Genomic DNA, 13,910 nt, shown 5'->3' with positions numbered 1-13,910 from the left:
AAACACTCCTTTAGCGGCGTGATTCATACTGATCGACCTTAATGTGTGAGACCTGTACTATGTGTCTGTGTACTGCTTTATTCTTTGAGATCTGCCACCTTGCTCTTTCTTCTCTGTTTCCTTCCCTCCTTCTAACCTTCCATTTCTATGTCTCTGTCTCTTTTCGTCTGAAGGGCAGGCAGGCGTTGCTCTCCTTCCGATGACAGTTTCCAGCCTGACCCTTGCTTTACCTTTCCTCTCAAACGAATTTATGTTTTTAAATTAAATACTAATAATGATATTAGTGTTAGCAATATTAGTAACAGTTTGCTGGTATGCGGCTTCAGGCATGGTAGAGCGATGGGCGCGGGATCGAAGTATCACGGTTGACGTTGTAGGCCGAAGCACCCTCCGCCACTTGTAAATGCGCTTATCAGTCCCTATCGTTTGGGACCGACCGGTAGGGCAAAGCACGGGCTCCCAGCGCGAGCTGAATTCACGAGAAAAAGCGCTGAAGAGGACGACCCACTATATCATTCCAATCCTTCTCTACAATAATAGTAATCATAGAAATGGATACAGAGAGGTTTGCAGGATGTGTGATAGAGGATTATATAAGGCTACAGAAATGCGACATAAATTCCTAGAATTGTTTATTAATGCGTAAGCATCCTTTTGCACCGGGAAAAGCAACGGGTAGATAGTCATAAGCTAGGAAAAGCAAGCAGGCAAAATTGAAGTTACTGCCGTGCCAAGCAACGTTTACGAAATAGTAGACAATTCTCGTAACATCTGTAGCGCCTTTATAGTCTTATATTATCCTCCTTTACCCATCCGCTCATCTTCTGTTTACACTATTATTATTAAGGCGACTGAGGCTTTGACCAGCCTGTTCGCGTTTGGGTGGCATTTTCGGTGGCAATGATCATTTATTTATTTATATTTATTTATGCGAATACCTGCAGCGCCACAAGCGCGTTGTCTCAGGGAGGGGGGACATTTCAGAGATACTCTGGTACAGAAAGGAGAGACTTCGAAAAGAAAACATACATAAGCAGAAAGGTCAGAAAAGAAGAGAGCAAGACTAATATCAGCAGGACAACATAGTCAATGACAACTGAGGAAACATTAATAATAGTTATGCTATTATCACGTGCACCAACCATCTACATTTACATTATTCTATCGATTAAATCGCTTAGCTTTGCAAATTACGCATTTTTGTGCAGATGCAAGGCATTACACTCCTCGCGTGACAGACGGATTTTGCTGGGATCCTCGCCAAACAATGTTTATGCATTAAGAGCACAAGTGAGAAGGTGGGCAGAGAATAGCATAGCATCAGAGAGCCAACAGGTTCACAAGGCGTCAACAAGTGCGTGTGCCGGATCATGTTTGACATTTGGTTTGGGAGCTGAGGTTGACAGGCAGCTTGGGTCGGACATTATAGCGATATACTGCGAGAGGGACATAGGGTTTGGGGTTGGGGTTGGCTTCGAAGTTGAGAAAGACATTACATTAAGATATACTGTCAGAGTGGCCTCATGGCTGGTATCCAGATTGTTGGCGGTGTTTCGTCTGAGTGTGTCTGTTGATGTGAAGTCGGTAAATAAAATGGTTTATAGTGGATCAAAAAACCATGGTAGGAGAAGAAAGCTATCGTCAACTTTCAGAGTAATGTGCGATGGTTTAAGCGGCGATAATTTCTTTGTTAGTTAAAAGCAATAACTCTTTTCTTTAACACTGTAAAGCTTCATGTCATTCACTTGAGGAACCAATAATATTTAGGCGATACATAACCGGTTAGTCAAAAGAAGATGGCTGCCTCATTTCGCTAGTTTTTTTGTGAAGCGAAGGCCTCGTCAGCACGAAGTGAAATAAGAATATGAGAATCGCTCTCGAGCGCCCTCACCGGGTGATTCCTATTCGACCAGTCGAAACGGGGCGGTCATGATTAATTCCGCTGCTCAAATTCAGACACTCGCCTCTGACTCAGGGCACTTTAACATCTCATTAGAGTGGTTCGTGAAATCAAGCACGGATCCAAGGACGCTGCCATCACATGTACTTCAGCGTCGGTGTTTTTTTTTCATCTATTACTTTAAAAGCTATCCTGTTGATTTCCAGTCTGGAGCGCCATCTGTTTGACTTTTGGCTGTGATGTGTGCACTTTAATCCTGACGCGAGACACGTCCAAAAAAGCCTGTTTACGCATAGAGTTCCCTACTAAAATTATTAAAGGAAATTTTGGCGCTAGTGTGCACGGAAGCTACAAGTATGGCGTATAGCCCACATGAAAAGGATAGGTAAATACACGGATTTACTTTAACTTCATCTGGCTTCAACGATATTTGTCGCTTTGAAAATATAGCACCTTCCAATTGAAAAAAAGAAGTATTAGCATTTTAAAGGCGAAAATTCACAATCATTATGCGAATGCACATGTACAAAGTTAGCCTCGTAATACGCTTAGAAAACTAGGATGCCGTGGAAGATTCGAAAGATCAATAGCAATAAATAACGCCAGGAAAGTGCCTCGAGGGACAAGCATGATGAAATCAATGTACTATTTCAATCATTCCCAAATTAGCTGAACTATCGTAGCGCCAGAGTTGTAATTTTTGTAAGAAGCGCTATGCGTTAGAACACATTGGAATTGCATTCGCTTTTGTTTTCTTCAGGTCGCTCAGCCAGCGCCAATTGCGTTTTATTCAGAGGTATTTTGTACATCGGAAATATGTGGCGACTGCACTTTTGCGCTTACATTGTCTAGCTTCTCCAAGACCGCGATGCGTGCTCTGCTCTCGTGATGGCTCTCTAACTCGGATTGGGAGCGTGCGTGAGATATGCGGACTGAGATGTGGCACATGAACAAGGCGAGAAGTGGAATATACCGTAAGCCTGTGGAAACTATTGCAGCAGCAACAACAAAGTAGGGGCCCTATAACGTAAAACTATTCCAATATGTTTCTATTCCAATCTCCTGACGTCAAATTTGCGTAACCACCAACGCAAGCACCGGGCGGTCACCTGCAGGGTTGTCTAAACAGACCAATCAAACGATCTCCTCGTTCATAGGAGGTCACTTTTGTTTGCTTGAAAAACGAATAACGTTGCCTACACTGAGCGGCTTGTCGTATCTAATTGGCTGACAAGAGGCGGGCGGAAGGCTCAAGTGGAAAGGGATTCGATGGGGCCGAGCCACTGCACTCAAAGTCGATAACCGGATGAAGAGGGTGGTGCCGGCGGCTACGATTAATCGGCTTTCCCTTACTTAGCTTGCGGTGGCTGGTCGAAAATCGCGGCGGCATGCAACGGAAGCTCAAGAATGACGCTAAAACGGACCCTCAGCAAAGAAGAGTTGGCAGAATGAGGGGGTAAACGTGCCGAAAGTGCTCGAAAACGTTACACGGCCACGCAAGAAGCGTTATTATACGCAAATACACCCATGCTCTCCGGCAGGTGCGAGTAGCCAGCGTCTGAGTGATTGGCGGCAGCCATCTTCTATTCCTTTCGGAACGGGGCAGCATGCGGCTATTCCGAAGCAAATTCAGTTTTGTTCGGCATATTAATGCATCTTTATCGCGTACACGTCACTTTGACGCGGGGAGTTTTTGCGGTTTTGTGACGTCGCGTGACAGGCAGGTGAAGTGGGTGCAGCCCGAAAACTTTCTACCAATAGCCGAGGGCTAGTGGCGAAAAGGGGTCGAATCAGAAACATCTGTTTTTCTTTTTTCTGTCAAATCATGCATAATCAGTCTGTACGCATAACATCAGATGGGGAGGTATCGCGGTTTTCGTGACGTCGCGTGACAGACAGGTGAAGTGGGGGTGGTCGAAAAAAGTTTTTGACCAATCGTGGATGGCTGATATCAGAATTGGAATAGAAAAGTTTGGAATAGTTTTACGTTATAGCGCCCTAGGACACTTTCACTGCAACTAATTTCATTGCGATACGTTAAATTCAGGGTAAATGTTACATAGTGTCTAGTTGTACATATACGCTGTACGCCAGCATAGCGCGAATAAATCCGAAATATCTTTTCGAGAACCGCGGGAAGAGTCCAGTAGGGGCTTTCCGTCCAGCCCGAGCCAAAGAACATGCCCTGTTTTGGTGATAACATTTCAAAGTGAAGCTTTCTTCGAATACTCACTTTTGCCTACTGAGACGGCTAGCGCTACCATCGCTTCACATTTTGGGCCAAACCACAACTTTTCCAACGCAATAGCCAGTGCAACCACAACACAAGCACAGTGGCCCTGAACTTCATATATTTTCATTTGCAGCATTGCATTATGAACCTCGAATCTGTCAGCACAAAAGCTTTTTCTTACACTTCGACATGCGTGTGTTGATTCATTTCATATATACCGACATTCTGGCAGGCAGACTGAGATTCCCACCCTGAATTCTAACGTCCCTTGCGTACGCTAGTCAGCTACACTAAACCTTTTGCAGCACTTTACTTTGGCATTCGGGCACCCGTCACACTGAGCCCGAACACGCATTGAGCACGTTCTTCTTCCTTATGCTGAAGCGTAGCTACAGTCTTCCAATTACACCATCTTTAACCTGCTGCCTTCTTACATCTTTCATGAGCAGCAGAATGAGTGGCGTGCTATAGAGTGTTAAACTAAACTTAAATTCAGGTGTTTTACGTGCCCAAACCACGATACCATTTTGATCCAAAATCAAGAAGGGGGCCGACAGATGTAGTTAGCACACTGTTGCTACATAAGCAGGGATAAAGTGCCTCAGTAACGCTGGCCTACGTTTCGATAGGTGGATCCATTTTTGGCACACCTAGGTCCACCTATCGAAACGTAGGCCAACCTTACTGAGGCAATTTATTTCTTATTATGTGACTTATATACCACGATATCATTATGAGACACGACGTCGTGGGGGACTCCGGATTAACTTTAACTACCTTGAATTCTTTCAAGCGGACTAAATTGAGGCCCAATGGCGTTTTTGCATTTAACAGTCCCATCGAAATGCGGCCGCCGCGGCCGGGTTCGGTCCTGCACCCTCAGGCTAAGTAGCACAACACCATCGCCATCACGCCACCACGGCGGTCCATCGGGGCTCGCATTAGCTGCGGGAGCAAAAATACAGTCAAGGCGTTTGCAAGTGACAAGCTCAGTAGCAGTATGGCAGTCGGACATGTTTTGTACAAGTTTAGAATCAGCACGAAAAAAAGAGGACTATTTGATTTTTGGAGAAAATTAGGTTAAAGCAGTATCTATATCGCCGCTGAGTTGTGAAAGTAGTCACAAATAGGTTTGGAAGTATGAATTCCCTTTCTTAAAGCGATGATGCGCTTAGAGGTGTGCATTTGTTGAAGTGAGTACATTCAGGTAGCGCTTGTTGTTCCGTTGCGCGGTTCCGTAGAGAGTAGAGTCGGCAACCGGGAGTAGTAGAGGGAGTCTGCGGGAGTAGTAGAGATGTACCATGTTGATATGCGTGAGCTGTTTTGTTTTAAGCCACATTATTTGACGGCCCAGTTTGCGTGAAACGAAATTGCGGGTGGCCTCGAGAAAAATCACTTCTGCAGTAGAGCAGTCAACAAATTTGTAGATCGTATACAGGAGGATTTGCAGTTTCGTAATTACATCAATGCATGTGTCCTTGCGCGCCCGTTTGGCTGCTGGAGTAAATTGCCAATGAAAATTTGTTGCTAGGTCGGTTAACTACGGGGCGATCGGCACCGTCATCGGCCACGAAATGATTCATGGCTTCGACAACACAGGTAAGTGTTGTGATTGTCAGGCTCATAATTAACAATAAGAGAAAACAACAGCAACGCACAGGTTATGTTGGTTTTTCTGGCGCAAGATCGAGATGTGGTCAGTGAGCGGTATGTATAACTTGAGAACATGTAGCGAACACGATAAAAAAGAACATCCCTCCGCTGTGGAGTGTTTGCGAAAGATTTAGGAAAAGGATATTGTCCTGTGCTGCGGCTGTCAATTTTCGGCGCGCTTAATGTTTGAGCCGTCGGTAACAACTCAGTAGACGGTGTGATGTTCGCTACGATTACTTTCTCAACATGTGGATGCACATACGTCAAATGTAGGCGCAAACTAGTGCATGGAGAGTGAGAGAAGACAAGAACATTCTTACAGAAATTATAGTTTCTATAATATTAAGTAGTGTATAATATATAATATATATAATACTTGAATAAAATGATTCTGTACCAGTTGGGAAATTTGAACGAAAGGATAAACTTCTTTCCCTTGTATTTTTGTAGTGCTGATGCATGGAACACTTGGCCACCGTGTAATATGCGAGTCATGATATACAAGAAATCGTGGCGCTGTCACTGCGATGTCGGCACTGGCAGTGACACTGTCGGCGTTGTTCTCAGCAAATCAGCATGGTTTTTGGGGCATACTAAATTATAGGCATGCGCCATGATCAAGGCTCATCATTATCAATGTCATTCGCGCCTCATCGTCCGCATCGAGGCTGTTTTCAAACTATGATGATGGAGTATCAGACACCAACACACCGTCACCACTTGCAGAACGATTTCTACGCGATGCTACACTAGTGTTTGTTGTGATCTCCGAAATACATGAACAAACGCCACCGCTTAAGTGTTCGTGTTGAAAGCAATTGCTTGGACAAAAATATTGTACAATTGCGTGACTGCGCAATGGTTAGCGCGTCTGGCTCCTCAATGCACATTGTCGCAGTGACAGGACTTCAAATCTCAGGAACTCTGGCAGCCAAAGCTTTCTTTTGCGCAGCCACCCTCCACGTGTTTTGTTCACGTTCGTCTGTACGATTTCATTTCTTGCAGCAGCTCAGTTGTTCTTCAACTACGGAACGGTTAAATATGCCGTTATACTACCAGCTTTGTGTGCTTAAAAAGATGCACAGTACATGCCGATCATATGTATGAATTGATTTCCTAATTACGCAGAACAGAGATATTCTCACTGGCACCACTATGTGCGTCAGAATGCTATTTTATATAAGGTGCTTTTTGTGGCTAGGATTGTTCTGCGGTGCAAGCAGCACAGTGGTGATGGTGGAAAATCTTTTTTTTTACTTGCTATGGGCATACGGTGAAGTTAAAGATGGTGAGGTGGTCTGACAACAACACTAAATCGTCGATAAGGACAACGGCTTTCATTAGAGTAACCAAATGAACAGATCTACGGTCGAAGGAAACCAAGTTTCGAGCTATTAACTACAGTCGCACTAAATAGAAAGCGAATATAAATGTCGGTTCACTGGAACCGCTGCTACGAGGATTCATTTCACGAACCAACGCACACGTTCTACAGCCCTGAGCATATGAGTAGTCAGCTGTTTATGCCGAAAATGTAGGTCGAGTAAAAATGCCTCTATACGAATACGTGTGAAATTATTCAGGTTTTGCACGCCAGCTAGGTTGAATATCTGTGGGCAGTGTTGGCGTCGTAACCAGGAACAATTTTTCTGTATTTGAGAGAATATTGGTTAATGTGTTCTGTCTATTGTCATGTGAAAGAGAATATGTAATAAATAATTTTTGCTTGCCATATAATAGTTACATGCGACTTCAAAATAATTGGTTATCGTTTAGCAGCATGCGCGCAAAAGCGACAGTGCTATCGCGGTTCTACGTGGCAGCACATGCCTGTTACCCTCTTTACAAACAGATTCTTCATGTCTTTTTTTTTTACAGGATCGTACACGTAGATGTATTATAAGACTCATTGTGTAAGGTATTTCTAAATACTATTTCATATCCAAGAGTTCTCACTTAATCTTGCAGGCAAGAAGTTCGATGAGGACGGACGGTTGAGAGACTGGTGGTCCAATTCGACAGAAAAGCAGTTCGAAAAGAAGGCAGAATGCTTTGTTCGCCAATACAGCTCCGTGTTCAGTGGACTGGCCAATAGAACGGTGGGTGCCAAATAGAGAATTTTGTCAACTACACTTGAAATTTGCCTTCTTTATTGCATTGAGTGTTTTCCCAATAGTGTACTAAAAAGTGTTGCACACACCTGGTCGTTTCATGTGGATATTTGGGGAAGACGTTTTAAGCGTTCTTTCTCACGATCGAACCTTCGAGAAAGATTCATTCTGGTACAAGCAGGGGCTAGCCGAAAGCCCTTACTCGCAATATACTGGCTCAAACCAGCTACAAGTTTTCACATTCTAGCCACGAAAACCAGTTCACAGAAAGCTTTTTTTTTTTCGACGTATAACCGAAATTTTCTGGTTTACTTTCAGTTGAATGGTGTGAATACGTTGGGCGAGAACATGGCCGACAACGGAGGATTTCGAATGGCTTTTAGGGTGCGTACGACTTGTGCACATGACTGGTTGTGGTCTAGTTATCGCGCACAAAATGCCAACAGCGAAAGCTGCACACAGGACGCCGTGTGAACCTAAGCGCTCCCTTGACAGGATTTCTCGGGACGCAGCCCAACGACACGTGTGATTAAAATCACAGTTGTGTTAAAAATTGCAAAAGACTGCGCATGCGAATTATGGAGTTGCATAAGACAGTCTTGATGGTAACTAAAAGAGAGGATGACGCAATTACCGCCAACATAAATTATCAACAGTGATCGAACAAACAGCGTCGCTGCAGCCAACGTACGTATAGATAAGTGGGCTTGTCTTCGTCAGTTAATTAAATTATGGAGTTTTACGTGCCAAAACCACATTTTGATTATGAGGCACTCCGTAGTGGAGGAATCCGGAAATTTCGACCAACTGGGGTTCTTTAACGTGCACCTAAATCTAAGCGCACAGGTATTTTCGCATTTCGCCCCCATAGGAATGCGGCCGCCGTGGACAGGATTCGATCCCGCGACGTCGTGCTCAGCACGTCTTTTTCAGTTATTGTCGTTGCCCTGGCGAAGGCAGCTACACTAGTCGAATCCATGGCTCTAGTGACATACCTTGTTAGATAAGTGTTGATCATTGCAATGTCGACCATCCTTCGAAAGGGCTTACTTTGCCACCTAAAAGCAGAGACGTGACTGTGTTTCGGGTTTCCCTTTTGCCTACCTCTTAGGTTGAGAAAATATTTGGCTATCCATTGCTAAGAAGAACGTTCAGATAATGTGCAAACTAAGTAGCCAAACAGTCACTATTGTTAGTGAAAAAAAACGCCATCTTTGCATTCCGTCATTCAGTGACGTTGAAATTATGCCACAGGCAAAAGCATGACACAGAAAGGCAGTTAACACAGTCCACAAAAATATATTAGCTGAAGAAAACAGGAAATTTGAAGTCATAAAATAACTTTTGCCTGATTCAGGACAGCAGTAATTTCAAATATGTGGAAAAGGCTATCGTTCTTCATTGAGCGAGCAGTCGGCTTACAAATATGAGGAGGGTGATGAGGAAAGTTTCATTAAAAAAATAGCAGCCGCATAACTCATTTGTGTCTCTCTGTGCCCTTTTCTTTCTCAGACACTTGACGTGCATTTGAAGGCCTTCAAGATACCGGACGTGCGCCTTCCAGGACTGGAACGATACTCCTCGAAGCAGCTGTTTTTCATCTCAAGTGCTTTCGTAAGCTGAATTTAACCTCTGCTTGTGACTAAAGCACAACAGATCAACAACGCTGTAAGTATAGGCGCAACATGACGCAACCGAGAGAGTGGCGAATCGGTCACCAAATACCACCAGCATGATGCCAGCCGCTTCTACCGACATTCCTTATGAAAAGGTTTTTGTTTCCTTATAAGAAGTATGAATGGATGGCTAGTGGAGTGTCGAAAGTGAAGACAGGAAGCGAAGGGTTTTGCTGCGTTCTTTTCTGGCGCCATCCGAAAGAGTCTCATTACAGTACATGTTCATATGTATATAGGATACCTTGAGATACGCGGACACTATGTGCATCAGTGACCATTTTCAAGTATTTCGCGTTCGCCCTCCATCAGCAAGTACTATTAGGCAAGGCGTTGTGGCGTTGAAAGTAGGAATGAAGGAGGTGGGCCACAAATAAATCAGCTGTATAGAGGACGAGAATAGCCAACCTTCTAGCTCCAGTGGTCTGCACTGCGTCGCCTGAAAGGAGCTGAACAATCAAGGTGCCATGTCCTCTCAGCGTCCACTTTTCTGACCATGACCAGGTGGATGTTTCCCGCGTTTCGCGATCTAGAGGAGGCACTTCGTCGTCGTCGTCAGAGGCTGGCCCGTCGTCAGCTGTACGATGAATTTGTAGCTGCTACCAGCTGCTACACCATTAAACACGTTTGAGAGGAATGAGGCTGTCTCGCTCATTTGTAACACACGTTAAACGTAATCATAGATAGTGAGAGCATGTGTGGTTCGTCAAGGCTACCTGTTTGATCAGTTAATATGCCCCATACAAAAAAAGGACGGCGCAAATTGCAACGGAACAGAAAATAGCAAGCGTAACACAGAAAGACATCAGTATGAGATTAAGCTGCGTGATAGGACGAGGAAATTTCCAACCATACGATGGAATCAGTCGACGCAGGAGAGGCGCAATTATAAATCGCTGTGAAATGTTTCAATGAATGTGAAAGAGGTCATTGATTGTCATGATTTATAAAAGAAAATCGGCAGATCCAACGCAGACTCGCGAAGTTTGCTTAGACTTAAAAAAAAAAGAAAACACATCTCAACTTCGCCCCTTTGACGTCACTCAATGCAGCTCGCTGAATTCCCGCTCTGGTTCCTTTTTCTTTCCTGTACTTGTTTATGCGCACTCGGCTGCATTTCTTGCCTTCTTCCGTTCTCCGTAGCAGAATTCATGTTTCTTATTTTGTTTGAGACAACGAATACCTGCCCAGTGGCATACGCCGTTTCTAGGGGATTTTCCAAGAATGTTCACATACCCTCTGCTACAAGCCCAGTTTCACATACCTAATACCCCAAGTTGTCTATTCGGGTACATACCCAATGACACATGCCGAGTGGCCCAAGCTTTTCTATACTCGACAAGACAGCAGTAGCCCACAGCCAGTAGCCAGCACCGACAAAGCTGAGGGAATAGCCAATTGGGCTTCGCTTTAAACCATTAAATTGAACCAGAAGAAACGAAAGCGCAAAGTCAGAAAGTGGACGGGACATATGGACGTGTCCCATGCCCGTTCACAAGCAGTACTTGTGACAATGCCCCGCTTGCTATGAACGACTTAATATCTTGCATTAGCACCTCTTCACATCTTCCGCTGTGCTTCCGTTCTGCTTCAAGTTTACGTGAAAGCCAGAGATTATCATTTGAAGAAATGCTATGTTGATTTCTGTTACTCAAGTATTATTGCTCAACAAAAGACAGGGACGTAAGAGAAGAACACACTCCAAGCGCTTCTCTTACGTCCATGTCTTGCTGCGCAATAATACTTGAGTAATGAATTACCAACTTGCCCGAAATGTTGCTCTCGTTAAGCTTCCTGGTTCTTGTTAACGATGAAGATTTGTCTAGATTTAATTATTTGTCCATGTTATTCTTGCTAAAAAAAAGTTACAACAGATAGCTGAAACTAAGTGAAAGGCGCTAAGATTGAAATAAATAAAGTCACCATACCGCTTTGTAACGCAGTCACGTGCTCGCATTAATTTTTCCTTGAAACATGCAAAGAATGCAATAACTTGTCACCATCGTTAGTGGCTATAACAGCTCCGGTCCTTTTTAGGACCACATTAGAAAACATAATATTGGGATTATGCCCTAACAAGTCAATGTTGTGATTTGTATTATGATACGCTTATATTTAGATATTTATTTTGGCATGTGCCTGTTGAGTTCCTTTACTCTTCGTGTTTATCTTTAAGTGTCTGTTTTGTTTTGCATTGTAGTGGTATAATTGCTGTTACCATTTCTTTTTCTTTTTTACTTATGCGCCTCCCCTCTGTAATGTACACTGTACCTTGAGGGTATCATAAATGAATTTAAAAAAAATCCTTAAATGAACTGAGCGCTATGGCTGTGTCATAAAGCAGTTGCACGAGGACTTTTCACTTTGAGTTTGTTTCCAATGCCAAACACTTTCGATCGGTGACTATGTGGTACAGAACTGAAAACTCAAAGGGCGTGAAAGGTCAATCCAAAGTGTCTTTCTACTCGTGGACACTAACGAATGCTGTTATCATTCAGAAGCCAGCCACTTGGTTATATGTATGCTCCCCTTCCCTACCCTCCTTCACATAAAAATAATAGCATTTACAACAGCAGCGCATTATACTGACAACAAATGCATTGGCCTTGCAGGTCTGGTGCGGCAGCTTACGTCCGGACGCACTGCGTTTGCAAATAGAATACGACCCTCACAGCCCGCGGCGGCAAAGGTGACTTTTTATTACGCTCTTTCTTTACACTCATATTTCCTTAATAATAAAACATTGAAAATGAAAGTGCTATAAAGGAGGATTAGTCTATTAGAGATGTGCCGTCTTGTAAACTTTACGCTGGCACACATGTAACGTTTACTTCGACTTCAATATAAAAAGAAAATAACGTTAGAAACGTCAAAGCTGTTATAGTTTGACTTCGTTTATTTCACATCTTTTTCTCCGTAACTAAAGCTATTTTCGCAGATTTTCGATAAGATCCACGCAGAAATCTAAGGTCCAAAACCCCAGCTAGCTATTCAGGGACACACTCGCACCGGCTTGATGTAAAAGTTCTTTCTTACATGTAAGCAAAAATTGATTGCGGACACAATGACAGCAGTTCCAGAAGTTCTCGGTTGACCAAAGTGACACAATAAGAAGACCCCCCTCCTGCCAATAAAACAAAGAACAACTGGATCACAGGCTTTACCTTCCAATCTTACGAGTAAGGTCTCACAAGTTTGAATAAAATATACCTCTTTTCCCTGCCCGAGATTCGCTAATGGCAGTATAAAACGTTCTCGAATGCAAATGCTGCAGCTGATGCATTCAGTAAATACTTGTTTTAAGACATACACGTAGGTTGAGTGTCGAACTGAACAATAGGAAAGCACAAATACGAATGCACGCTCCTCGCTCATTCTATTCACTTCTTTCTCCACACTCGGCGGCTTTTGTTGGCGACTTTTTCACTTTTTACGCAGCTGACTACTTCAATTTTTTTTCTTGCCGACTTCGCTTCGTGCATCTTGTTCCGCTTGTCTACGCCGGCACCTACCAAGTCGCACCCACCAAGTCGCACCTACCTAGTGGGACCTACCTAGTGGGACCTACCTAGTGGGACCTACTGAGTCTGGAGGAGTGACCAACAGTGTTCTCATACCTAGAGTCACATGCCGAGTTGCGCATATCCAGAGCTCTGTTGTCTATTCGTGCGCATACACCATGATACATGCCCAGTTGCACAATGCCTTGTCACCCAAGTCGGCATCAAAGAGCTTATATACCTACAGACATACCGAAAAGTGCGTGAAGTCGCACAATAATGCTAATACCATTATTAGAGAGTACCGATGACATGCTAGGAATATTTTGGCAGTTATCGTTTGAAGAACGTCGGACGGTTACGGATCAAGGTGAAGTGACTCGTGCTGGACAGATATTTATCATGTTTTCGTGATATCTCCTGATTTGCTTGTGGGGCATGTTTGCGGGTCATAAATCCCTTTTCTTTCTCTGTTTTGCAGGATAAACGTCTCCTTGAGGAATATGAAATCATTTACTTCAGTATTTGGCTGCGAAGAGAAGGGGAAGATGCAATTCAAGGCCAAAAGCAACGAGACTTGCGTGCTGTGGTGACTTTATTACAATAAACTTAAGTTACTGTACTCCGAACAGCCTTTATGGCACTTTTTCGTCCCGTAATTGTTTCATTTTTTCTATTCAAGACTGACATGGTAACGACAACTGGAAACTTTCGCAAAGCCTTATCAATCTGCATGAGTTTAGTGTCGCCATCCCCTATTGTTGCACTAACGTTTTCTTCGGCTCATTTCTGCCTAAAACTTGCATCGAGTGGAACCACCTTCCCCCTTTCCTTTGTCTC

The 13,910-nt window shown here is 43.7% G+C and overlaps 1 protein-coding gene across 1 annotated transcript in view; it reads left to right on the top strand.

Annotated features, from left to right (window-relative positions):
- Nucleotides 1-13,686, top strand: part of LOC142560218 (neprilysin-1-like) — a 59,059-nt gene extending 45,373 nt beyond the window's left edge. The window contains exons 16-21 of the mRNA XM_075672151.1: nt 5,665-5,732; nt 7,755-7,885; nt 8,216-8,281; nt 9,410-9,511; nt 12,183-12,259; nt 13,552-13,686. Of these exons, the coding sequence (XP_075528266.1) occupies nt 5,665-5,732; nt 7,755-7,885; nt 8,216-8,281; nt 9,410-9,511; nt 12,183-12,259; nt 13,552-13,663 (556 nt within the window). The 3' untranslated portion in view covers nt 13,664-13,686. The remainder of the gene's footprint in view (nt 1-5,664; nt 5,733-7,754; nt 7,886-8,215; nt 8,282-9,409; nt 9,512-12,182; nt 12,260-13,551) is intronic.
- The last annotated feature ends 224 nt before the right edge of the window (nt 13,687-13,910 follow it).

The sequence above is a fragment of the Dermacentor variabilis genome, chromosome 10 (assembly GCF_050947875.1).
Source record: "Dermacentor variabilis isolate Ectoservices chromosome 10, ASM5094787v1, whole genome shotgun sequence".
Classification (NCBI taxonomy): Eukaryota; Metazoa; Arthropoda; class Arachnida; order Ixodida; family Ixodidae; genus Dermacentor; species Dermacentor variabilis.
This window is presented reverse-complemented; position numbering and strand designations above follow the sequence as displayed.